The 25,975-nt window shown below is 46.2% G+C and overlaps 1 protein-coding gene and 1 long non-coding RNA gene across 3 annotated transcripts in view; both read left to right on the forward strand.

The window, feature by feature from the left end:
* Positions 1-25,975, forward strand: part of LOC118396067 (E3 ubiquitin-protein ligase HERC2-like) — a 270,532-nt gene that overhangs the window by 30,927 nt on the left and 213,630 nt on the right. The window contains 6 exon segments of the mRNA XM_052525726.1: positions 646-750; positions 4,225-4,396; positions 9,134-9,307; positions 17,779-17,967; positions 18,227-18,426; positions 24,405-24,562. Of these exon segments, the coding sequence (XP_052381686.1) occupies positions 646-750; positions 4,225-4,396; positions 9,134-9,307; positions 17,779-17,967; positions 18,227-18,426; positions 24,405-24,562 (998 nt within the window).
* LOC127908778 (uncharacterized) lies at positions 2,000-3,120 on the forward strand. 2 transcript variants are annotated; one of them, XR_008068392.1, is made up of 3 exons: positions 2,000-2,030; positions 2,871-2,950; positions 3,031-3,120. It is a non-coding gene; the product is annotated as an uncharacterized LOC127908778 (long non-coding RNA). The 2 variants fall into 2 exon arrangements; XR_008068393.1 differs by lacking the exon at positions 2,000-2,030 and adding an exon at positions 2,520-2,550.

A 25,975-nucleotide genomic window follows, 5' to 3' on the forward strand; every position in this document is an offset into this window, starting at 1 on the left:
CTGGTTGGTTTCTAGTGATGTGTTTTTTAAACTGGTTGGTTTCTAGTGATGTGTTATTTAAACTGGTTGGTTTCTAGTGATGTGTTATTTAAACTGTGGTTGGTTTCTAGTGATGTGTTATTTAAACTGGTTGGTTTCTGGTGATGTGTTATTTAAACTGGTTGGTTTCTGGTGATGTTATTTAAAATGTGGTTGGTTTCTAGTAATGTGTTATTTAAACTGTGGTTGGTTTCTAGTGATGTGTTATTTAAACTGGTTGGTTTCTAGTGATGTGTTATTTAAACTGGTTGGTTTCTAGTGATGTGTTATTTAAACTGGTTGGTTTCTAGTGATGTGTTATTTAAACTGTGGTTGGTTTCTAGTGATGTGTTATTTAAACTGTGGTTGGTTTCTAGTGATGTGTTATTTAAACTGTGGTTGGTTTCTAGTGATGTGTTATTTAAACTGGTTGGTTTCTAGTGATGTGTTATTTAAACTGGTTGGTTTCTAGTGATGTGTTATTTAAACTGGTTGGTTTCTAGTGATGTGTTATTTAAACTGGTTGGTTTCTAGTGATGTGTTATTTAAACTGGTTGGTTTCTAGTGATGTGTTATTTAAACTGGTTGGTTTCTAGTGATGTGTTATTTAAACTGGTTGGTTTCCAGTGATGTCCATGGAAGTGGTAGTACCAAAGGCAGCATCCCACTACAGGACCAACACCTGGCCTTGGCCATCCTGCTGGAGCTGGCAGTACAGAGGGGCACTCTGAGGTAGGACCCCTCCTGACGAGACACTGATACTCACGATGAGGTAGTACCCCTCTTGATGAGACACTGATACTCACTATGAGGTAGGACCCCTCCTGACGAGACACTGATACTCACTATGAGGTAGGACCCCTCTTGATGAGACACTGATACTCACTATGAGGTAGGACCCCTCCTGACGAGACACTGATACTCACTATGAGGTAGGACCCCTCTTGATGAGACACTGATACTCACTATGAGGTAGGACACCTCCTGATGAGATACTGATACTCACTATGAGGTAGGACCCCTCCTGATGAGACACTGATACTCACTATGAGGTAGGACCCCTCCTGATGAGATACTGATACTCACTATGAGGTAGGACCCCTCCTGACGAGATACTGATACTCACTATGAGGTAGGACCCCTCCTGATTAGAGACTGATACTCACTATGAGGTAGGACCCCTCCTGATGAGATACTGATACTCACTATGAGGTAGGACCCCTCCTGATGAGAGACTGATACTCACTATGAGGTAGGACCCCTCCTGACGAGATACTGATACTCACTATGAGGTAGGACCCCTCCTGACGAGACACTGATACTCACTATGAGGTAGGACCCCTCCTGATGAGATACTGATACTCACTATGAGGTAGGACCCCTCCTGATGAGATACTGATACTCACTATGAGGTAGGACCCCTCCTGATGAGATACTGATACTCACTATGAGGTAGGACCCCTCCTGACGAGATACTGATACTCACTATGAGGTAGGACCCCTCCTGACGAGACACTGATACTCACTATGAGGTAGGACCCCTCCTGACGAGACACTGATACTCACTATGAGGTAGGACCCCTCCTGACGAGATACTGATACTCACTATGAGGTAGGACCCCTCCTGACGAGACACTGATACTCACTATGAGGTAGGACCCCTCCTGATGAGATACTGATACTCACTATGAGGTAGGACCCCTCCTGACGAGACACTGATACTCACTATGAGGTAGGACCCCTCCTGACGAGACACTGATACTCACTATGAGGTAGGACCCCTCCTGACGAGATACTGATACTCACTATGAGGTAGGACCCCTCCTGACGAGACACTGATACTCACTATGAGGTAGGACCCCTCCTGATGAGATACTGATACTCACTATGAGGTAGGACCCCTCCTGATGAGATACTGATACTCACTATGAGGTAGGACCCCTCCTGATGAGATACTGATACTCACTATGAGGTAGGACCCCTCCTGATGAGACACTGATACTCACTATGAGGTAGGACCCCTCCTGATGAGATACTGATACTCACTATGAGGTAGGACCCCTCCTGATGAGAGACTGATACTCACTATGAGGTAGGACCCCTCCTGATGAGATACTGATACTCACTATGAGGTAGGACCCCTCCTGATGAGATACTGATACTCACTATGAGGTAGGACCCCTCCTGACGAGATACTGATACTCACTATGAGGTAGGACCCCTCCTGATTAGAGACTGATACTCACTATGAGGTAGGACCCCTCCTGATGAGATACTGATACTCACTATGAGGTAGGACCCCTCCTGATGAGAGACTGATACTCACTATGAGGTAGGACCCCTCCTGACGAGATACTGATACTCACTATGAGGTAGGACCCCTCCTGACGAGACACTGATACTCACTATGAGGTAGGACCCCTCCTGATGAGATACTGATACTCACTATGAGGTAGGACCCCTCCTGATGAGATACTGATACTCACTATGAGGTAGGACCCCTCCTGATGAGACACTGATACTCACTATGAGGTAGGACCCCTCCTGACGAGATACTGATACTCACTATGAGGTAGGACCCCTCCTGACGAGACACTGATACTCACTATGAGGTAGGACCCCTCCTGACGAGACACTGATACTCACTATGAGGTAGGACCCCTCCTGACGAGATACTGATACTCACTATGAGGTAGGACCCCTCCTGATTAGAGACTGATACTCACTATGAGGTAGGACCCCTCCTGATGAGACACTGATACTCACTATGAGGTAGGACCCCTCCTGATGAGAGACTGATACTCACTATGAGGTAGGACCCCTCCTGACGAGACACTGATACTCACTATGAGGTAGGACCCCTCCTGACGAGACACTGATACTCACTATGAGGTAGGACCCCTCCTGATGAGAGACTGATACTCACTATGAGGTAGGACCCCTCCTGATGAGACACTGATACTCACTATGAGGTAGGACCCCTCCTGATGAGATACTGATACTCACTATGAGGTAGGACCCCTCCTGATGAGACACTGATACTCACTATGAGGTAGGACCCCTCCTGACGAGACACTGATACTCACTATGAGGTAGGACCCCTCCTGATGAGACACTGATACTCACTATGAGGTAGGACCCCTCCTGACGAGACACTGATACTCACTATGAGGTAGGACCCCTCCTGACGAGACACTGATACTCACTATGAGGTAGGACCCCTCCTGATGAGACACTGATACTCACTATGAGGTAGGACCCCTCCTGACGAGACACTGATACTCACTATGAGGTAGGACCCCTCCCAGACACTGATACTCACTGAGGTAGGACCCCTCCTGATGAGACACTGATACTCACTATGAGGTAGGACCCCTCCTGATGAGACACTGATACTCACTATGAGGTAGGACCCCTCTTGATGAGACACTGATACTCACTATGAGGTAGGACCCCTCCTGACGAAAGGCCTCTCCGGCTGGTCTTCTCCAGCCAGCTGCTGTCCTGCTGTGTCTGTGGGACAGCACCTACCACAGCCCTCATATCATACAGTACCTGGCCTCTCTGGCCGGTCTTCTCCAGCCAGCTGCTGTCCTGCTGTGTCTGTGGGACAGCACCTACCACAGCCCTCATATCATATAGTACCTGGCCTCTCTGGCTGGTCTTCTCCAGCCAGCTGCTGTCCTGCTGTGTCTGTGGGACAGCACCTACCACAGCCCTCATATCATACAGTACCTGGCCTCTCTGGCCGGTCTTCTCCAGCCAGCTGCTGTCCTGCTGTGTCTGTGGGACAGCACCTACCACAGCCCTCATATCATATAGTACCTGGCCTCTCTGGCCGGTCTTCTCCAGCCAGCTGCTGTCCTGCTGTGTCTGTGGGACAGCACCTACCACAGCCCTCATATCATACAGTACCTGGCCTCTCTGGCTGGTCTTCTCCAGCCAGCTGCTGTCCTGCTGTGTCTCTGTGACAGCACCTACCACAGCCCTCATATCATACAGTACCTGGCCTCTCTGGCCGGTCTTCTCCAGCCAGCTGCTGTCCTGCTGTGTCTGTGGGACAGCACCTACCACAGCCCTCATATCATATAGTACCTGGCCGGTCTTCTCCAGCCAGCTGCTGTCTGCTGTTCTGCTGTGTCTGTGTGGGACAGCACTTACCATGCCCATAGTATGGTACTCTGACTACTCTATTCTCCTCTCCAGCCAGCTACTGTCTGCCGTGCTGCTACTGCTGCGTCTGTGGGACAGTGGGACCAGGGAGATGGACAATGAGCGCTCCACCCAGGGGACCAGCGCCCCCCTCCTCCCTCTCCTACAGCGCTTTCACAACATCCACAGCAGCAAGGAGGAACCCAGCCCCGATGAGGAGATGGAGGTGAGCTCAGGGCCTGTATTTATAATGCATTTCTGTAAAAGCTGATTTAGGATCAGTTTAGCCTTTTTTAGATCACGATCAATAAGATGACCTGGACATGGGGGACCTGATCCTAGATCAGCACTCTGAGACACCTGGTATCATTACTTTCCTATTCCTGGTCCTGGGTTACATCAAAATCCATTTATTTGTCTTCTATACTAAATTAAGTACTAAGCTAAGCAGACACAGTGCCTTGGGGCAGCAGCGTAGCCTAGTGATTAGAGGCAGGCAGCCTAGTGGTTAGAGCGTTGGACTAGTAAGTGAAAGGTTGCAAGATTGAATCCCCGAGCTGACAAGGTACAAATCTGTCTTTCTGCCCCTGAACAGGCAGTTAACCCACTGTTCCTAGGCCGTCATTGAAAATAAGAATTTGTTCATAACTGACTTGCCTAGTAAAATAATTAATTAAAAAGTATTCACACCCCTTGACTTTATCCACATTGAATAACAGATAGTCCTTATTGCTATTAGCCCATAGAAACACATTGAATAACAGACAGTCCTTACTGCTATTAGCCCATAGAAACACATTGAATAACAGACAGTCCTTACTGCTATTAGCCAATAGAAACACATTGAATAACAGATAGTCCTTACTGCTATTAGAAACACATTGAATAACAGATAGTCCTTACTGCTATTAGCCAATAGAAACACATTGAATAACAGATAGTCCTTACTGCTATTAGCCAATAGAAACACATTGAATAACAGATAGTCCTTACTGCTATTAGCCCATAGAAACACATTGAATAACAGATAGTCCTTACTGCTATTAGAAACACATTGAATAACAGATAGTCCTTACTGCTATTAGCCAATAGAAACACATTGAATAACAGATAGTCCTTACTGCTATTAGAAACACATTGAATAACAGATAGTCCTTACTGCTATTAGCCAATAGAAACACATTGAATAACAGATAGTCCTTACTGCTATTAGCCAATAGAAACACATTGAATAACAGATAGTCCTTACTGCTATTAGCCCATAGAAACACATTGAATAACAGATAGTCCTTACTGCTATTAGCCCATAGAAACACATTGAATAACAGATAGTCCTTACTGCTATTAGAAACACATTGAATAACAGATAGTCCTTACTGCTATTAGCCAATAGAAACACATTGAATAACAGACAGTCCTTACTGGGGAAGTTGGTTCTGAAGTGTGTCGTGTCTTTACTATCATTAAATTGAAGACTTCGTTTTTATCAAGGATTCTCTGTAATTAGTATTACGCGATTCAACTGATTAATCATGTAACTAATTAAAGTCGGGGCACCAAGAAAAATATTCAGATTACAATTAGAATTTCCTAATATAACTTATCAGATATTTTCATATCTGATCAATAGTCTTCTGATTATTACGTTAGTCTCATTCCATACGTCGTAAATGTTTGGTTATCTGCACGAACACTATGAGTCATCCATACATCAATTGTCTTAAATAATTTATTTATTAACTGACTAAACGATCACAGAAATGCATAAACAAACAAACAAACAAGGTAAACGTGGTTACATGATATGATAGGAGAATGTGCCCCTAGTGGGCTGAACCGGCATCGCGGCTTGTTGTACAAAAGGGAAGTGGGGGTCGACTGAGATAAGACAACATACAGTTGATAATTATAACAATTGAAATGCTAATCCTTTGCACATGAACGTTCACTCATTCGGTAATAATCGATATATATTTACGCTCAGCGTGTCGTCGGGACTTCTGCTGAAAAGTTAGTTTCTGTTGGAGAGTTTTCCTTCCTCTCTCTGTGTCGTGGTTAGATGGGATAGTTCAGAGTGACATTCATTCATGTAGTTGTAGAATGGATGTGTCTGCGGTTGTCGTTCTTCGCGTTCAATGATACCGAATTCCTAGCTGCAGACTAGTAATTAATATCAAAGACTTGTTCTTATTCTGTCGGTATCTATAGTCTAAGAGTTTAACCACGTGGTATGTTTAAAAGATTCAGCAATGGTCTGCAACCTTCGTCCTCTCCTAATGGAGAAAAACATGGTCTAGTGAGAACTTCTCAAAGTTGGTGTTTTATTAGGGAGTTGCAGAAAAGGGCCTGTCCCAGGATGCCGACCCTAACTGGGCTCATGGGCGGTCCTCTGATTTTAGTTAAACTCAAAAGGGAATTGGAGTTTCCTTCATTAAACAGTCCAAAATGTTCTAAACAGTATCATCCTCACTCATTCATGTTATACAACAATTAGATGTAAACCTCATATCTGAGGCTATTATATTAACAGCGTTATGGTAATGTGGCCACACCGTCTCCCATGAGCTTCCCCAAGTTGTAACAACCGGACCAGTTCGTAGCTGGATTCTTCACCGATCTTTTATACTTTCTCCATAAATGTTGTTCGGACCTCAAGTTCTGTGAGGTGGAAGAAATTATTTTGTTCTCTATGAAACTTTACTCGGTCTCTATACTGTGGCCATGAGGCAGGATCTTCCTGGAATTTTACGACCACTCTGACCACAGCAGCCTAGTTGTAGGAGGCAGGGAGAGGGGGATGGGGCTTGCTGTACTCAAAGAGGGCAACGTCATGGCAAGTGTCTGTCCTATATCTGAGAGATATAAGATCAGGAAACATTTGTTATATTTTTTTGACATGTAGTTAATTCCTTATTTTTGGCACTGAAGCAGTCTGCTTCCCAACAAACACTGGGAGATGCAGGACAATGACCTAAAACAGAAACCAAATCTACACTGGAGTTGTTTACCAAGATGACATTGAAAGTTCCTGAGTGGGATAGTTACAGTTGGACTTAAATCAGCTTGAAAATCGATGGCAAGCGCTGCCTGATTATCACATGTATTGACTCAGGGGTGTGAATACTAATTTCCAATAAATGTTTTAACATTTCTAAAAACATGTTTTCTCTTTGTCATTATGAGGTGTTGTGAAGTCATTATGAGGTGTTGTGAAGTCATTATGAGGCGTTGTGAAGTCATTATGAGGCGTTGTGAAGTCATTATGAGGTATTGTGAAGTCATTATGAGGTATTGTGAAGTCATTATGAGGTGTTGTGAAGTCATTATGAGGCGTTGTGAAGTCATTATGAGGCGTTGTGAAGTCATTATGAGGTATTGTGAAGTCATTATGAGGTATTGTGAAGTCATTATGAGGTATTGTGAAGTCATTATGAGGCGTTGTGAAGTCATTATGAGGCGTTGTGAAGTCATTATGAGGTATTGTGAAGTCATGAGGTATTGTGATTTCATTATGAGGCGTTGTGAAGTCATGAGGTATTGTGATGTCATTATGAGACATTGAAGTCATTATGAGGTATTGATGTCAAGTCATTCATGAGGTATTGTGATGTCATTATGAGGTGTTGTGAAGTCATTATGAGGTGATGTGAAGTCATTATGAGGTGTTGTGAAGTCATTATGAGGTATTGTGAAGTCATTATGAGGTATTGTGAAGTCATTATGAGGTATTGTGAATCCATTTGAATGAGCTGTGGCACAAAGTCATGTGGAATAGGTGTTGTGAAGTCATTATGAGGTCCTGTGAAGTCATTATGAGGTGTTGTGAAGTCATTATGAGGTGTTGTGAAGTCATTATGAGGTATTGTGAAGTCATTATGAGGTGTTGTGAAGTCATTATGAGGTATCATGGTCATTATGAGGTGTTGTGAAGTCATTATGAGGTATTGTGAAGTCATTATGAGGTGTTGTGAAGTCATTATCAGGTATTCAGTGTCATTGATCAGTTATCTGTAAGGAAGTCAGATTTAATGGGTGTTTTTCATTTTTTTTGTAGAAGTTTTAAGAGGCGTTGTGCACAAGAATCAAATTGAATATTGTGAAGTCATTATGAGGCATTGAAATATCCGTCATGAGGTATTTTTTTCTTTGTCAAATGTCATTATGAGGTATTGTGAAGTCACTCAATCAGGAACACTTGGCTGCTTCAGTCTGCACGCTTCTGTCAGCTCGACCATGCAGTCATTTACTTCTTCTTGAGGTTTTTATTGTGACTTCATTACTGTCAGGAACGTTGTGAAGTCATGAGGTATTGTGATGTCATTATGAGACATTGAAGTCATTATGAGGCGTTGTGATGTCATGAGGCGTTATGTCATGAGGTATTGTGATGTCATTATGAGACATTGAAGTCATTATGAGGTGTTGTGATGTCATGAGGCAAATGTTATGATGTCATGAGCTGTATAAATGATTTGTCATTATGCTAGACATTGAAAGTCATTATGAGGCGTTGCCAGCATGTTTGTTGTGCAACGTTATGATGTCATGAGAGGAATTGGGATGTCATTAAGAAATTACATTTTACATTTACATTTAAGTCATTTACCCCTGGCAGACAAGGTGAAGAATCTTATGCCCAGAGCAAGGCACTTAACAAATTGCTCCAGGGCATTCACCTTATGACCCTGTAGAATAGTCACATTTCACTGCACCAATCTAGTGCAATCTAAATCTTTATTCTAATTTTAGGATTACTTATCCTACTCCTAGGTATTCCCCATTATGAGACATTGAACCAAATCCATTCTGAATCCAAGCTGTGTCTTAGTTCTGGTTCCGCTGTCCTGGCACTACTATAATAGAATGTGGAATAAGTCCACAGTCATGAAGAATCCTTTCTGGGGGCTCCTGTCCGCATTCTTTAGTTGGGGGGGGTCCTTTTCTCTGTGTTCTTCCTCTCCAGATCCTGGGGGCCCCTCTGAGTCCCAATGAGAGTTTCCTGCGCTACCTGACGCTGCCCCAGGACAATGACTTGGCTATCGACCTGAGACAGACAGCTGTGGTCATCATGGCTCACCTGGACCGCCTGGCCGCCCCCTGCTCCCCCTCGCACTGCAGCTCCCCTACCTCCCACAAGGTACTACTACCGTGTGGACTTGGCGCTGCTACTGTGTGCTGTACACTGTTAAGGCAGCTCTACTCAGCCTCCTCTTCAGTGTTTCCATTGATCAGTTATCTGTAAGGCTCACAACTGCTCTCTTCAGATTTAATGGCCTGTGGTTTTTCATTTTTTTTGTAGAATTTTCAAGAGCCAGGATTAGGGCTGCACAATGAATCAAATGGGGGTTCAATCAATCAATCTGGCATTCTTTACGTATGGGGGTTCTGGTTCCGCTGTCCTGGCATTCTTTACGTATGGGGGTTCTGGTTTCGCTGTCCTGGCATTCTTTACGTATGGGGGGTTCTGGTTCCGCTGCCCTGGCATTCTTTACGTATGGGGGGTTCTGGTTCCGCTGTCCTGGCATTCTTTACGTATGGGGGGTTCTGGTTCCGCTGTCCTGGCATTCTTTACGTATGGGGGTTCTGGTTCCGCTGTCCTGGCATTCTTTACGTATGGGGGTTCTGGTTCCGCTGTCCTGGCATTCTTTACGTATGGGGGGGTTCTGGTTCCGCTGTCCTGGCATTCTTTACGTATGGGGGTTCTGGTTCCGCTGTCCTGGCATTCTTTACGTATGGGGGTTCTGGTTCCGCTGTCCTGGCATTCTTTACGTATGGGGGGGGTTCTGGTTCCGCTGTCGTGGCATTCTTTACGTATGGGGGGGTTCTGGTTCCGCTGTCCTGGCATTCTTTACGTATGGGGGGGTTCTGGTTCCGCTGTCGTGGCATTCTTTACGTATGGGGGGGTTCTGGTTCCGCCAACCTGGCGACCGAAGTGTTTTTGATCAAAATCGCAATATTTGAAAAAATTGCAATTTGATTTTTGGACCATATCGTGCAGCCCTAGTCAGGATGTTGTGATTTTATAAATGGAAGCCTTTAATCTGTTACTAACATCTCTCTCTGTCTGTGCGTTCTGTTGGAGGACCATGGCAACATGCAGGTAAATTATGAAGCCATGTGTTGTGCATGAAGGACTTGATGTGATGTTTTTATATAGTTTATTCTTGCAACAGTAAGATATGTTGGGGATGTGTTGATTTTACGTTGGTATATTTCACTGGTCATCCCCAAAGCCAACACCTCCTTTGGCCGCCTTTCCTTCCAGTTCTCTGCTGCCAATGACTGGAACGAACTGCAAAAATCACTGAAGCTGGAGACTCATATCTCCCTCACTAACTTTTAGCACCAGCTGTCAGAGCAGCTCACAGATCATTGCACCTGTACATAGCCCATCTGTAAATAGCCCATCCAACTACCTCATCCCCATATTTGTATTTATTTTTTTGTTCCTTTGCACCCCAGTATGCTTCCTGCGCCGACAGAGATGGCAGCCTCGTTTCGCGTTTCCAGGAAACTATGCAGTATTTTGCTTTTTTATGTGTTATTTCTTACACTATCACCCCAGGAAATCGTAGGCTTTATTACATACAGTCGGCAGGAACTATTGGATATAAGTGCAACGTCAACTCACCAACATTACGACCAGGAATACGACTTTCCCGAAGCGGATCCTCTGTTTGGCCTGTCACCCAGGACAATGGATCGGATCCCTGCCGGCGAACCAAAACAACGGTGCCGTTGAAGGGGCAGACGGAGCGGTCTTCTGGTCAGCCTCCGTAGACGGGCATATCGCCCACCACTCCCGAGCATACTACTCGCCAATGTCCAGTCTCTTGACAACAAGGTTGGTGAAATCGGAGCAAGGGTTGCCTTCCAGAGAGACATCAGAGACTGTAACGTTCTTTGTTTCATGGAAACATGGCTCACTCGAGACACGCTATCGGAGTCGGTACAGCCACCTGGTTTCTTCACGCATCGCGTCGACAGAATCGAGCATCTCTCTGGTAAGAAGAAGGGCGGGGTGTATGTATGAGTTCCTCACAATCACATGTCATCCGCATTATCTACCAAGAGAATTCTCTTCGATTATATTCAAAGCCGCATATATCCCCCCAAGCAGACATCGATGGCCCTGAACGAACTTTATTTGACTCTTTGCAAACTGGAAACCACATATCCTGAGGCTGCATTTTATTGTAGCTGGGGATTTTAACAAGGCTCATCTGAAAACAAGACCCTAAATTCTATCAGCATATCGATTGCGCAACCAGGGCTGGCAAAACCCTGGATCATTGTCATTCTAACTTCCGTGATGCATATAAGGCCCTCCCCCGCCCCCCTTTTTAAAAAGCTGATCACGACTCCATTTTGTTGCTCCCAGCCTATAGACAGAATCTAAAACAAGCACCAGCGCTCAGGTCTGTTCAACGCTGGCCCGACCAATCGGACTCCACACTACAAGATTGCTTCGATCACGTGGACTGGGATATGTTCCGCATGGGACCATATCACCTCCACCCTACCTGACACCCCAGACCCACTCCAATTTGCTTACCGCCCCAATAGGTCCACAGACGACTCAATCACACTGCTCACTGCCCTAACCCATCTGGACAAGAGGGAATACCTATGTGAGAATGCTGTTCATTGACTTCAGCTCAGCATTTCACACCATAGTACCCTCCAAACTCATCATTAAGCTTGAGACCCTGGGTCTCGACCCCGCCCTGTGCAACTGGATCCTGGACTTCCTGACGGGCCGTCCCCCAGGTGGTGAAGGTAGGAAACATCTCCACCCCTCTGATCCTTAACACTGGGGCCCCACAAGGGTGCGTTCTCAGCCCTCTCCTGTACTCCCTGTTCACTCATGACTGCGTGGCCATGCACGCCTCCAACTCAATCATCAAGTTTGCAGACGACACTACAGTGGTAGGCTTGATTACCAACTACGATGAGGAGGTGAGGGCCCTCGGTGTGTGGTGTCAGGAAAATAACCTCACACTCAATGTCAACAAAACAAAGGAGATGATCATGGACTTCAGGAAACACCAGAGAGAGCACCCCCCTATCCACATCGATGGGACAGTAGTGGAGAGGGTAGCAAGTTTTAAGTTCCTCGGCGTACACATCACGGACAAACTGAATTGGTCCACCCAAACAGACAGCATCGTGAAGAAGGCGCAGCAGCGCCTCTTCAACCTCAGGAGGCTGAAGAAATTTGGCTTGTCACCAAAAGCACTCACAAACTTCTACAGATGCACAATCGAGAGCATCCTATCAGGCTTTATCACCGCCTGGTACGGCAACTGCTCCGCCCATAACCGTAATGCTCTCCAGAGGGTAGTGAGGTCTGCACAACGCATCACCGGGGGCAAACTACCTGCCCTCCAGGACACCTACACCACCCGATGTCACAGGAAGGCTATAAAGATCATCAAGGACAACAATCACCGAGCCACTGCCTGTTCACCCCGCTATCATCCAGAAGGCGAGGTCAGTACAGGTGCATCAAAGCTGGGACCGAGAAACTGAAAAACAGCTTCTGTCTCAAGGCCATCAGACTGTTAAACAGCCACCACTAACATTGAGTGGCTGCTGCCAACACACTGACTCAAACCTCTAGCCACTTTAATAATGGAAAAATCTATCACTAGCCACTTTAAACAATGCCACTTAATATGTTTACACACCCTACATTACTCATCTCATATGTATATACTGTACTCTATACCATCTACTGCATCTTGTTTACATACCCTACATTACTCATCTCATATGTATATACTGTACTCTATACCATCTCCTGCATCTTGCCTATGCCGTTCTGTACCGTCACTCATTCATATATTGTTATGTACTTATTCTTATTAATTAATTAAACCACTCCACTGTAACCCCTGGTACAGAGGAAACATCCCCCTGGTACAGAGGAAACATCCCCTGGTACAGAGGAAACATCCCCTGGTACAGAGGAAACATCCCCCTGGTACAGAGGAAACATCCCCTGGTACAGAGGAAACATCCCCTGGTACAGAGGAAACATCCCCTGGTACAGTGGAAACATCCCCTGGCACAGAGGAAACATCCCCTGGCACAGAGAAACATCCCCTGGCACAGAGGAAACATCCCCTGGTACAGAGGAAACATCCCCTGGTACAGAGGAAACATCCCCTGGCACAGAGGAAACATCCCCTGGCACAGAGGAAACATCCCCTGGCACAGAGGAAACATCCCCTGGCACAGAGGAAACATCCCCTGGCACAGAGGAAACATCCCCTGGCACAGAGGAAACATCCCCTGGCACAGAGGAAACATCCCCCTGGCACAGAGGAAACATCCCCTGGCACAGAGGAAACATCCCCTGGTACAGAGGAAACATCCCCTGGTACAGAGGAAACATCCCCCTGGTACAGAGGAAACATCCCCCTGGTACAGAGGAAACATCCCCCTGGTACAGAGGAAACATCCCCCTGGTACAGAGGAAACATCCCCTGGTACAGAGGAAACATCCCCTGGTACAGAGTAACATCCCCTGGTACAGAGTAAACATCCCCCTGGTACAGAGTAAACATTCCCCTGGTACAGAGTAAACATCCCCCTGGTACAGAGGAAACATCCCCTGGTACAGAGGAAACATCCCCCTGGTACAGAGGAAACATCCCCCTGGTACAGAGGAAACATCCCCTGGTACAGAGGAAACATCCCCTGGTACAGAGGAAACATCCCCTGGTACAGAGGAAACATCCCCCTGGTACAGAGGAAACATCCCCCTGGCACAGAGTAAACATCCCCTGGCACAGAGTAAAATCCCCTGGTACAGAGTAAACATCCCCCTGGTACAGAGGAAACATCCCCCTGGTACAGAGGAAACATCCCCCTGGCACAGAGTAAACATCCCCCTGGTACAGAGTAAAATCCCCCTGGTACAGAGTAAACATTCCCCTAGTACTTGATGCTGGTTTACTGATGCTCGGTTTTAGATGCTGGGTTACAGATGCTGGGTTTTTGATGCTGGGAATTGATGCTGGGTTATTGATGCTGGGTTTTTGATGCTGGGTTATTGATGCTGGGTTATTGATGCTGGGTTATTGATGCTATGTTATTGATGCTGGTTTATTGATGCTGGTTTATTGATGCTGGTTTATTGATGCTGGGTTATTGATACTGGGTTATTGATGCTGGTTTATTGATGCTGGGTTATTGATGCTGGGTTATTGATGCTGGGTTATTGATCTGGGTTATTGATGCTGGTTTATTGATGCTGGTTTATTGATGCTGAGTTATTGATGCTGGTTTATTGATGCTGGTTTATTGATGCTGGTTTATTGATGCTGGTTTATTGATGCTGGGTTATTGATGCTGGGTTATTGATGCTGGGTTATTGATGCTGGTTTATTGATGCTGAGTTATTGATGCTGGGTTATTGATCTATGACCCAGCGTGTCAGATCAGAAGACTGGAGGTATGGTTTAGTAGGGGCGGGGCTTTCAGATAGTTATTTTTAGCCACCCATGAGGTAAATGCCCTCCCTGTTCATCTGTCCTGTTGTATAGATACGTGTAAAGGTCAAATGTTGACAATTTTGTAGCTTCTATGAGGCCTACAGAAGTGGCTGAACCCTATGTTGACAAAGCACACTTTCTATTTGTCATAGACGGACAAGATTAACACGAGGTGAAAGGTGACTTCCTATCAAGTTCAGGAAGCCAGCTAACGCTCTGTGAAACGTTCACAGCGATTTGGGCAGACCTCAACCCCCAAAAATATGTCTTTACAGTTAGTTATTGAAATATTATAGTAAGTCAGTTTTATAATATGATTATACTATATTTAGAGAAAACATATGTCATTTCAAGCCTTATTCATAAAGTTTTTAAGGATAGGACACCATAACATGGATCATATTGTATTACATTTACATTTACTACTATTACTACTACTACTACTACTACTACTACTACTACTACTACTGCCTACTATTGCTACTACTATTACTATTACTATTACTACTACTATTACCTACTGCTACTACTACTATTACTACTACTACTATTACTGCTACTACTACATTCATTTAGTCATTTATATACTTACAAATTGCATTCACCTTGTGACATTGGAACATATTGTATATATTTGTACTGGAGCTGTTGTCCTCCTACACCTCAGCAATGTATAACTATTTTTTACCAGAAAGGTGAGATTTGTTCTTTATCCCTTTACACTTGTGTGTATAAGACAGTAGTTTTGGAATTGTTAGGTTAGATTACTCGTTGGTTATTACTGCATTTTCCGAACTAGAAGCACAAGCATTTCGCTACATTCGCATTAACATCCGCTAACCATGTGTATGTGACCAATACAATTAGATTTTTATCTCTACTTGCACATTCATCTTCTGCACATCTATCACTCCAGTTTTTAATTGCTGTAAGTATTTCACCACTATGGTGTATTTATTGCCTTACCTCCCTCATCTTACCTCATCTGCACAGACTGTATATATACTTTTCTATCGTGTTATTCACCTACTGTATTATTGACGGTATGTTTTGTTTATTCCATGTGTAACTCCGTGTTGTTGTTTGTGTCCAACTGCTATGCTTTATCTTGGCCAGGTCACAGTTGTAAATGAGAACTTGTTCTCAACTGGCCTACCTGGTTAAATAAAGGTGTTCTCAACTGGCCTACCTGGTTAAATAAAGGTGTTCTCAACTGGCCTCCCTGGTTAAATAAAGGTGTTCTCAACTGGCCTACCTGGTTAAATAAAGGTGTTCTCAACTAGTGTACCTGGTTAAATAAAGGTGTTCTCAACTAAAGGTGTTCTCAACCTACCTGGTTAAATAAAGGTGTTCTCAACTAGCCTACCTGGTTAAATGTGTTCTCAACTGGCCTACCTGGTTAAATAAAGGTGTTCTCAACTAGCCTACCTGGTTAAATAAAGGTGTTCTCAACTAGCCTACCTGGTTAAATAAAGGTGTTCTCAACTGGCCTCCCTGGTTAAATAAAGGTGTTCTCAACTAGCCTACCTGGTTAAATAAAGGTGTTCTCAACAGTGTACCTGGTTAAATAAAGGTGTTCTCAACTAGCCTCCTGGTTAAATAAAGGTGTTCTCACCTAGCCTACCTGGTTAAATAAAGGTGTTCTCAACTGGCCTACCTGGTTAAATAAAGGTGTTCTCAACTAGCCTCCCTGGTTAAATAAAGGTGTTCTCAACTGGCCTCCCTGGTTAAATAAAGGTGTTCTCAACTAGCCTACCTGGTTAAATAAAGGTGTTCTCAACTAGCCTCCCTGGTTAAATAAAGGTGTTCTCAACTAGCCTACCTGGTTAAATAAAGGTGTTCTCAACTAGCCTACCTGGTTAAATAAAGGTGTTCTCACCTAGCCTCCCTGGTTAAATAAAGGTGTTCTAGCCTACCTGGTTAAATAAAGGTGTTCTCAACTAGCCTACCTGGTTTAAAGGTGTTCTCAATGGCCTACCTGGTTAAATAAAGGTGTTCTCAACTAGCCTACCTGGTTAAATAAAGGTGTTCTCAACTAGCCTCCCTGGTTAAATAAAGGTGTTCTCAACTAGCCTACCTGGTTAAATAAAGGTGTTCTCAACTAGCCTACCTGGTTAAATAAATCAACTAGCCTACCTGGTTAAATAAAGGTGTTCTCAACTAGCCTACCTGGTTAAATAAAGGTGTTCTCAACTAGCCTCCCTGGTTAAATAAAGGTGTTCTCAACTAGCCTACCTGGTTAAATAAAGGTGTTCTCAACTAGCCTACCTGGTTAAATAAAGGTGTTCTCAACTAGCCTACCTGGTTAAATAAAGGTGTTCTCAACTAGCCTACCTGGTTAAATAAAGGTGTTCTCAACTAGCCTCCCTGGTTAAATAAAGGTGTTCTCAACTAGCCTACCTGGTTAAATAAAGGTGTTCTCAACTAGCCTACCTGGTTAAATAAAGGTGTTCTCAACTAGCCTACCTGGTTAAATAAAGGTGTTCTCAACTAGCCTACCTGGTTAAATAAAGGTGTTCTCAACTAGCCTCCCTGGTTAAATAAAGGTGTTCTCAACTAGCCTCCCTGGTTAAATAAAGGTGTTCTCAACTAGCCTACCTGGTTAAATAAAGGTGTTCTCAACTAGCCTCCCTGGTTAAATAAAGGTGTTCTCAACTAGCCTCCCTGGTTAAATAAAGGTGTTCTCAACTAGCCTCCCTGGTTAAATAAAGGTGTTCTCAACTAGCCTACCTGGTTAAATAAAGGTGTTCTCAACTAGCCTCCCTGGTTAAATAAAGGTGAAATGATAAAATAGCGTTTGCCCTAGAAGTCCCTTTTCGTGGGGATGCGTTGCCCAATAGAATGTGATTAGAGAGCATGATGCAGCCAGCCTTTGAGAGCTTTCCAGAGATATGAATATACCTGTTTGATAGTTGATGCCATTGGCTACTTTTCCTTTGCCGTGTTCACCTCATACATGGTCATGGTCTCCCAGCTGAAGTAGCAGATGTTACTGCTATATTAGAACATCATTTATATTCAACCGTATTCTCCATCAGAGAATCTCCTTTAGACCACTGAAGCACCAATGGCATCGCTGCATTAACCCTGTCTCTCCTCCTCCCAGGGCACTCTGCAGGAGGTGATTGGCTGGGGGTTGCTAGGCTGGAAGCTGTATGCCAACGTGAACGGTCCTGTGCAGTGCAAGGCCCTGTCAGGCCTGGGGGTTTCCCAGATAGTCTGTTCCGAGAAGGGCTTCCTCATCCTGGTCAGCAGTGGAGCCGTCTACACACAGAACTACAAGAGCACCACACTGGTAGGAAGCAGTCACTCACTGGAGCTCATTCTGTCACCACACTGGTAGGAAGCAGTCACACCACACTGGTAGGAAGCAGTCACTCACAGGAGCTCATTCTGTCACCACACTGGTAGGAAGCAGTCACGCACTGGAGCTCATTCTGTCACCACACTGGTAGGAAGCAGTCACTCACTGGAGCTCATTCTGTCACCACACTGGTTTATGAAGCAGTAATCACTCACTTCGGTGCTGGAGCTCATTCTGTCACCACCTCCAGGAAGATGGTCACTCACTGGCAGCTCATCAGACGGACAGCACTACCTGTCCCCAGGTCTTCTCCTGGGGCACGGGGGCCGCCTGGCCATGGAGACACCACGAAGCAGTCACTCACTGGAGCTCATTCTGTCACCACACTGGTAGGCTCATCAAGCCTGCAGGTTCCTCTCACTCACTGGAGCTCATTCTGTCACCACACTGGTAGGTATCATAACCTGCTCCAGTCACTCACTGGAGCTCATTCTGTCCTAGGTATCATAACACTGGTAGGTATCATAACCTGCAGGTTCCTCTGCTCCTACTGTCTAGGTATCATAACCTGCTCCTAGCTGTCCTAGGTATCATAGCCTGCAGGTTCCTCTGCTCACCTAGGTATCATAACCTGCTCCTAGCTGTCCTAGGTATCATAACCTGCTCCAGCTGTCCTAGGTATCATAACCTGCTCCTAGCTGAGGTCATAACCTGCTCCTAGCTGGGTATTTAGCTGTCCTAGGTATCATAACAGCTGCCTAGGTAACCTGCTCCTAAGGTACATAACCTGCTCCTACAGGATCATAACCTGCTCAGCTGTCCTAGGTGCCTGATGAGGATATTGTTGTTGTATCATAACCTAGCTGTCCAGGTATCATAACCTGCCCAGCTGTCCTAGGTATCATAACCTGACCTCCAGGAAGGTACCATAACCTGCTCCTAGCTGTCCTAGGTACCATAACCTGCTCCTAGCTGTCCTAGGTACCATAACCTGCTCCTAGCTGTCCTAGGTATCATAACCTGCTCCTAGCTGTCCTAGGTATCATAGCCTGCTCCTACTAGGGCTCCTAGCTGTCCTAGGTATCATAACCTGTCTTCTCCTGGGGCTGTAGGTACCATAACCTGCTCCTAGCTGTCCTAGGTAACCTAACCTGTTCCTAGCTGTCCTAGGTATCATAATCTGCTCCTAGCTGTCCTGGGTATCATAACCTGCTCCTAGCTGTCCTAGGTATCATAACCTGCTCCTAGCTGTCCTAGGTACCATAACCTGCTCCTAGCTGTCCTAGGTAACCTAACCTGTTCCTAGCTGTCCTAGGTATCATAACCTGCTCCTAGCTGTCCTAGGTATCATAACCTGCTCCTAGCTGTCCTAGGTATCATAACCTGCTCCTAGCTGTCCTAGGTATCATAACCTGCTCCTGCATGTCCTAGGTATCATAACCTGCTCCTAGCTGTCCTAGGTACCATAATGTCCTAGGTACCATAACCTGCTCCTACATTGCTCCTAGCGTCCTAGGTACCATAACCTGCTCAGCTGTCCATCATAAGCTAGGTATCATAACCTGCTCCTAGCTGTCCTAGGTAACCTAACCTGTTCCTAGCTGTCCTGCTCCTAGCTGTCCTAGGTACCATAACCTGCTCCTAGCTGTCCTAGGTACCATAACCTGCTCCTAGCTGTCCTAGGTACCATAACCTGCTCCTAGCTGTCCTAGGTATCATAACCTGCTCCTAGCTGTCCTAGGTATCATAACCTGCTCCTAGCTGTCCTAGGTAACCTAACCTGCTCCTAGCTGTCCTAGGTACCATAACCTGTTCCTAGCTGTCCTAGGTACCATAACCTGTTCCTAGCTGTCCTAGGTACCATAACCTGCTCCTAGCTGTCCTAGGTACCATAACCTGCTCCTAGCTGTCCTAGGTACCATAACCTGTTCCTAGCTGTCCTAGGTACCATAACCTGTTCCTAGCTGTCCTAGGTAGCTGTCCACCTGCTCCTAGCCTGCTAGGTAACCTCTGTTCCTAGCTGTCCTAGGTATCATAATCTGCTCCTAGCTGTCCTAGGTATCATAACCTGCTCCTAGCTGTCCTAGGTATCATAACCTGCTCCTAGCTGTCCTAGGTATCATAACCTGCTCCTAGCTGTCTAGGTATCATAACCTGCTCCTAGCTGTCCTAGGTATCATAACCTGCTCCTAGCTGTCCTAGGTATCATAACCTGCTCCTAGCTGTCCTAGGTATCATAACCTGCTCCTAGCTGTCCTAGGTATCATAACCCTAGCTGTCCTAGGTACCATAACCCTAGGCTGTCCTAGGTATCATAACCTGCTCCTAGCTGTCCTAGGTATCATAACCTGCTCCTAGCTGTCCTAGGTATCATAACCTGCTCCTAGCTGTCCTAGGTAACCTAACCTGTTCCTAGCTGTCCTAGGTACCATAACCTGCTCCTAGCTGTCCTAGCTGTATCATAACCTGCTCCTAGCTGTCCTAGGTATCATAACCTGCTCCTAGCTGTCCTAGGTATCATAACCTGCTCCTAGCTGTCCTAGGTAACCTAACCTGCTCCTAGCTGTCCTAGGTACCATAACCTGTTCCTAGCTGTCCTAGGTACCATAACCTGTTCCTAGCTGTCCTAGGTACCATAACCTGCTCCTAGCTGTCCTAGGTACCATAACCTGCTCCTAGCTGTCCTAGGTACCATAACCTGTTCCTAGCTGTCCTAGGTACCATAACCTGTTCCTAGCTGTCCTAGGTACCATAACCTGTTCCTAGCTGTCCTAGGTACCATAACCTGCTCCTAGCTGTCCTAGGTAACCTAACCTGTTCTAACCTAATCTGCTCCTAGCTGTCCTAGGTATCATAACCTGCTCCTAGCTGTCCTAGGTATCATAACCTGCTAGCTGTCCTAGGTATCATAACCTGCTCCTAGCTGTCCTAGGTATCATAAACTGCTAGGTTCCTCTGCTCCTAGCTGTCCTAGGTATCATAACCTGCTCCTAGCTGTCCTAGGTATCATAGCCTGCTAGGTTCCTCTGCTCCTAGCTGTCCTAGGTATCATAACCTGCTCCTAGCTGTCCTAGGTATCATAACCTGCTCCTAGCTGTCCTAGGTATCATAACCTGCTCCTAGCTGTCCTAGGTATCATAACCTGCTCCTAGCTGTCCTAGGTATCATAACCTGCTCCTAGCTGTCCTAGGTATCATAACCTGCTCCTACCTGTATCATAACCTGCTAGGTTCCTCTGCTCCTAGCTGTCCTAGGTATCATAACCTGCTCCTAGCTGTCCTAGGTATCATAACCTGCTCCTAGCTGTCCTAGGTATCATATCCTAACCTGTATCATAACCTAGCTGTCCTAGGTATCATAACCTGCTCCTAGCTGTCCTAGGTATCATAACCTGTATCATAACCTGCTCCTAGCTGTCCTAGGTATCATAACCTGCTCCTAGCTGTCCTAGGTACCATAACCTGCTCCTAGCTGTCCTAGGTACCATAACCTGTCCCTAGGTATCATAACCTGCTCCTAGCTAGGTAGCCTGCTCCTAGCTGTCCTAGGTATCATAACCTGCTCCTAGCTGTCCTAGGTATCATAACCTGCTCCTAGCTGTCCTAGGTATCATAACCTGCTCCTAGCTGTCCTAGGTATCATAACCTGCTCCTAGGTAGGTACCATAACCTGCTCCTAGGCTGCTCCTAGCTGTCCTAGGTACCATAACCTGCTCCTAGCTGTCCTAGGTATCATAACCTGCTCCTAGCTGTCCTAGGTATCATAGCCTGCTCCTAGCTGTCCTAGGTATCATAACCTGCTCCTAGCTGTCCTAGGTATCATAACCTGCTCCTAGCTGTCCTAACCTGCTCCTAGCTGTCCTAGGTACCATAACCTGTATCATAACCTGTATCATAATCTGCTCCTAGCTGTCCTAGGTATCATAACCTGCTCCTAGCTGTCCTAGGTATCATAACCTGCTCCTAGCTGTCCTAGGTACCATAACCTGCTCCTAGCTGTCCTAGGTAACCTAACCTGTTCCTAGCTGTCCTAGGTATCATAACCTGCTCCTAGCTGTCCTAGGTATCATAACCTGCTCCTAGCTGTCCTAGGTATCATAACCTGCTCCTAGCTGTCCTAGGTATCATAACCTGCTCCTAGCTGTCCTAGGTATCATAACCTGTACCATAACCTGCTCTTAGCTGTCCTAGGTACCATAACCTGTAGCTGTCCTAGGTACCATAACCTGCTCCTGCTGTCCTAGGTACCATAACCTGCTCCTAGCTGTCCTAGGTATCATAACCTGCTCCTAGCTGTCCTAGGTATCATAACCTGCTCCTAGCTGTCCTAGGTAACCTAACCTGTTCCTAGCTGTCCTAGGTACCATAACCTGCTCCTAGCTGTCCTAGGTACCATAACCTGGTGTCCTAGGTACCATAACCTGCTCCTAGCTGTCCTAGGTACCATAACCTGCTCCTAGCTGTCCTAGGTATCATAACCTAGCTGTCCTAGGTATCATAACCTGCTCCTAGCTGTCCTAGGTAACCTAACCTGCTGTCCTAGGTACCATAACCTGTTCCTAGGTCCTAGGTACCATAACCTGTTCCTAGCTGTCCTAGGTACCATAACCTGCTCCTAGCTGTCCTAGGTACCATAACCTGCTCCTAGCTGTCCTAGGTACCATAACCTGTTCCTAGCTGTCCTAGGTACCATAACCTGTTCCTAGCTGTCCTAGGTACCATAACCTGTTCCTAGCTGTCCTAGGTACCATAACCTGCTCCTAGCTGTCCTAGGTAACCTAACCTGTTCCTAGCTGTCCTAGGTATCATAATCTGCTCCTAGCTGTCCTAGGTATCATAACCTGCTCCTAGCTGTCCTAGGTATCATAACCTGCTCCTAGCTGTCCTAGGTACCATAACCTGCTCCTAGCTGTCCTAGGTAACCTAACCTGTTCCTAGCTGTCATAGGTATCATAACCTGCTCCTAGCTGTCCTAGGTATCATAACCTGCTCCTAGCTGTCCTAGGTATCATAACCTGCTCCTAGCTGTCCTAGGTATCATAACCTGCTCCTAGCTGTCCTAGGTATCATAACCTGCTCCTAGCTGTCCTAGGTACCATAACCTGCTCCTAGCTGTCCTAGGTACCATAACCTGCTCCTAGCTGTCCTAGGTACCATAACCTGCTCCTAGCTGTCCTAGGTATCATAACCTGCTCCTAGCTGTCCTAGGTATCATAACCTGCTCCTAGCTGTCCTAGGTAACCTAACCTGTTCCTAGCTGTCCTAGGTACCATAACCTGCTCCTAGCTGTCCTAGGTACCATAACCTGCTCCTAGCTGTCCTAGGTACCATAACCTGCTCCTAGCTGTCCTAGGTACCATAACCTGCTCCTAGCTGTCCTAGGTATCATAACCTGCTCCTAGCTGTCCTAGGTATCATAACCTGCTCCTAGCTGTCCTAGGTAACCTAACCTGCTCCTAGCTGTCCTAGGTACCATAACCTGTTCCTAGCTGTCCTAGGTACCATAACCTGTTCCTAGCTGTCCTAGGTACCATAACCTGCTCCTACTGCTCCTAGCTGTCCTAGGTACCATAACCACTAGCTGGTACCATAACCTGTTCCTACCTAGGTACCATAACCTGTTCCTAGCTGTCCTAGGTACCATAACTAGCTGTCCTAGGTACCATAACCTGCTCCTAGCTGTCCTAGGTAACCTAACCTGTTCCTAGCTGTCCTAGGTATCATAATCTGCTCCTAGCTGTCCTAGGTATCATAACCTGCTCCTACTAGGTATCATAACTGCTCCTAGCTGTCCTAGGTACCTAACCTGCTCCTAGCTGGACTAACCTGTTCCTAGCTGTCCTAGGTATCATAACCTGCTCCTAGCTGTCCTAGGTATCATAACCTGCTCCTAGCTGTCCTAGGTATCATAACCTGCTCCTAGCTGTCCTAGGTATCATAACCTGCTCCTAGCTGTCCTAGGTATCATAACCTGCTCCTAGCTGTCCTAGGACATAACCTGCTCCTAGCTGTCCTAGGTACCATAACCTGCTCCTAGCTGTCCTAGGTACCTAACTGCTGTCCTAGGACCATAACCTGCTCCTAGCTGTCCTAGGTATCATAACCTGCTCCTAGCTGTCCTAGGTAACCATAACTGCTGTCCTAGTACCATAACCTGTCCTAGGACTAACCTGAGCTGTCCTGGTACATAGACCTAACCACTAGCTGTCCTAGGTATCATAACCTGCTCCTAGCTGTCCTAGGCTCCTAGCTGTCCTAGGTACCATAACCTGTTCCTAGCTGTCCCTAACCTGTTCCTAGCTGTCCTAGGTACCTGTCCTAGGTACCATAACTATGTCCTAGGTACCTAACCTGTTCCTAGCTGTCCTAGGTACCATAACCTGTTCCTAGCTGTCCTAGGTACCATAACCTGTTCCTCTGCCCCACCAGGTATCTGGAGGAGCCAGCAATGATCACAGCGTTCACAGGGAAGCAGACAGGGAAGAATGTGGTGCAGGTAGCCTGTGGGAGCACCTACAGCGCTGCTATCACAGCTGATGGAGAGCTGTACACCTGGGGCAGGGGTAACTACGGACGGCTGGGACACGGTGAGACTAGACCTAACCTAACCACTACTGGACTAGACCTAACCACTACTGGACTAGACCTAACCACTACTGGACTAGACCTAACCACTACTGGACTAGCCCTAACCACTACCGGACTAGACCTGGACTAGACCTAACCACTACTGGACTAACCACTACTGGACTAGACCTAACCACTACCGGACTACCACTACTGGACTAGACCTAACCACTACTGGACTAGACCTAACCACTACTGGACTAGACCTAACCACTACTGGACTAGACCTAACCACTACTGGACTAGACCTAACCACTACTGGACTAGACCTAACCACTACTGGACTAGACCTGGACTAGACCTAACCACTACTGGACTAGACCTAACCACTACTAGGACTACGGACTAGACCTAACCACTACCGGACTAGACCTGGACTAGACCTAACCACTACTGGACTAGACCTAACCACTACTGGACTAGACCTAACCACTACTGGACTAGACCTAACCACTACCGGACTAGACCTAACCACTACTGGACTAGACCTAACCACTACGGACTAGACCTGGACTAGACCTAACCACTACTGGACTAGACCTAACCACTACTGGACTAGACCAAACCACCTGGACTAGACCAAACCACTACTGGACTAGACCAAACCACTACTGGACTAGACCTAACCACTACTGACTAGACCTAACCACTACTGGACCTAGACCTAACCACTACTGGACTAGACCTAACCACCACTACTGGACTAGACCTAACCACTGGACTAGACCTAACCACTACTGGACTAGACCTAACCACTACTGGACTAGACCTAACCACTACTGGACTAGACCTAACCACTACCGGGACTGAGACCTAACCACTACTGGACTAGACCTAACCACTACTGGACTAGACCTAACCACTACCTGGACTAGACCTAACCACTACTGGACTAGACCTGGACTAGACCTAACCACTACTGGACTAGACCTAACCACCTGGACTAGACCTAACCACTACTGGACTAGACCTGGACTAGACCTAACCACTACTGGACTAGACCTAACCTAACCACTAGACCTGGACTAGACCTAACCACTACTGGACTAGACCTAACCACTACTGGACTAGACCTGGACTAGACCTAACTGGACTAGACCTAACCACTACCGGACTAGACCTAACCACTACCGGACTAGACCTAACCACTACCGGACTAGACCTAACCACTACTGGACTAGACCTGGACTAGACCTAACGACTACTGGACTAGCCCTAACCACTACCGGACTAGACCTGGACTAGACCTAACCACTACTGAACTAGACCTAACCACTACTGGACTAGACCTAACCACTACTGGACTAGACCTAACCACTACTGGACTAGACCTAACCACTACTGGACTAGACCTAACCACTACTGGACTAGAC

Source organism: Oncorhynchus keta, chromosome 1 (genome assembly GCF_023373465.1).
Source record: "Oncorhynchus keta strain PuntledgeMale-10-30-2019 chromosome 1, Oket_V2, whole genome shotgun sequence".
Lineage (NCBI taxonomy): Eukaryota > Metazoa > Chordata > Actinopteri > Salmoniformes > Salmonidae > Oncorhynchus > Oncorhynchus keta.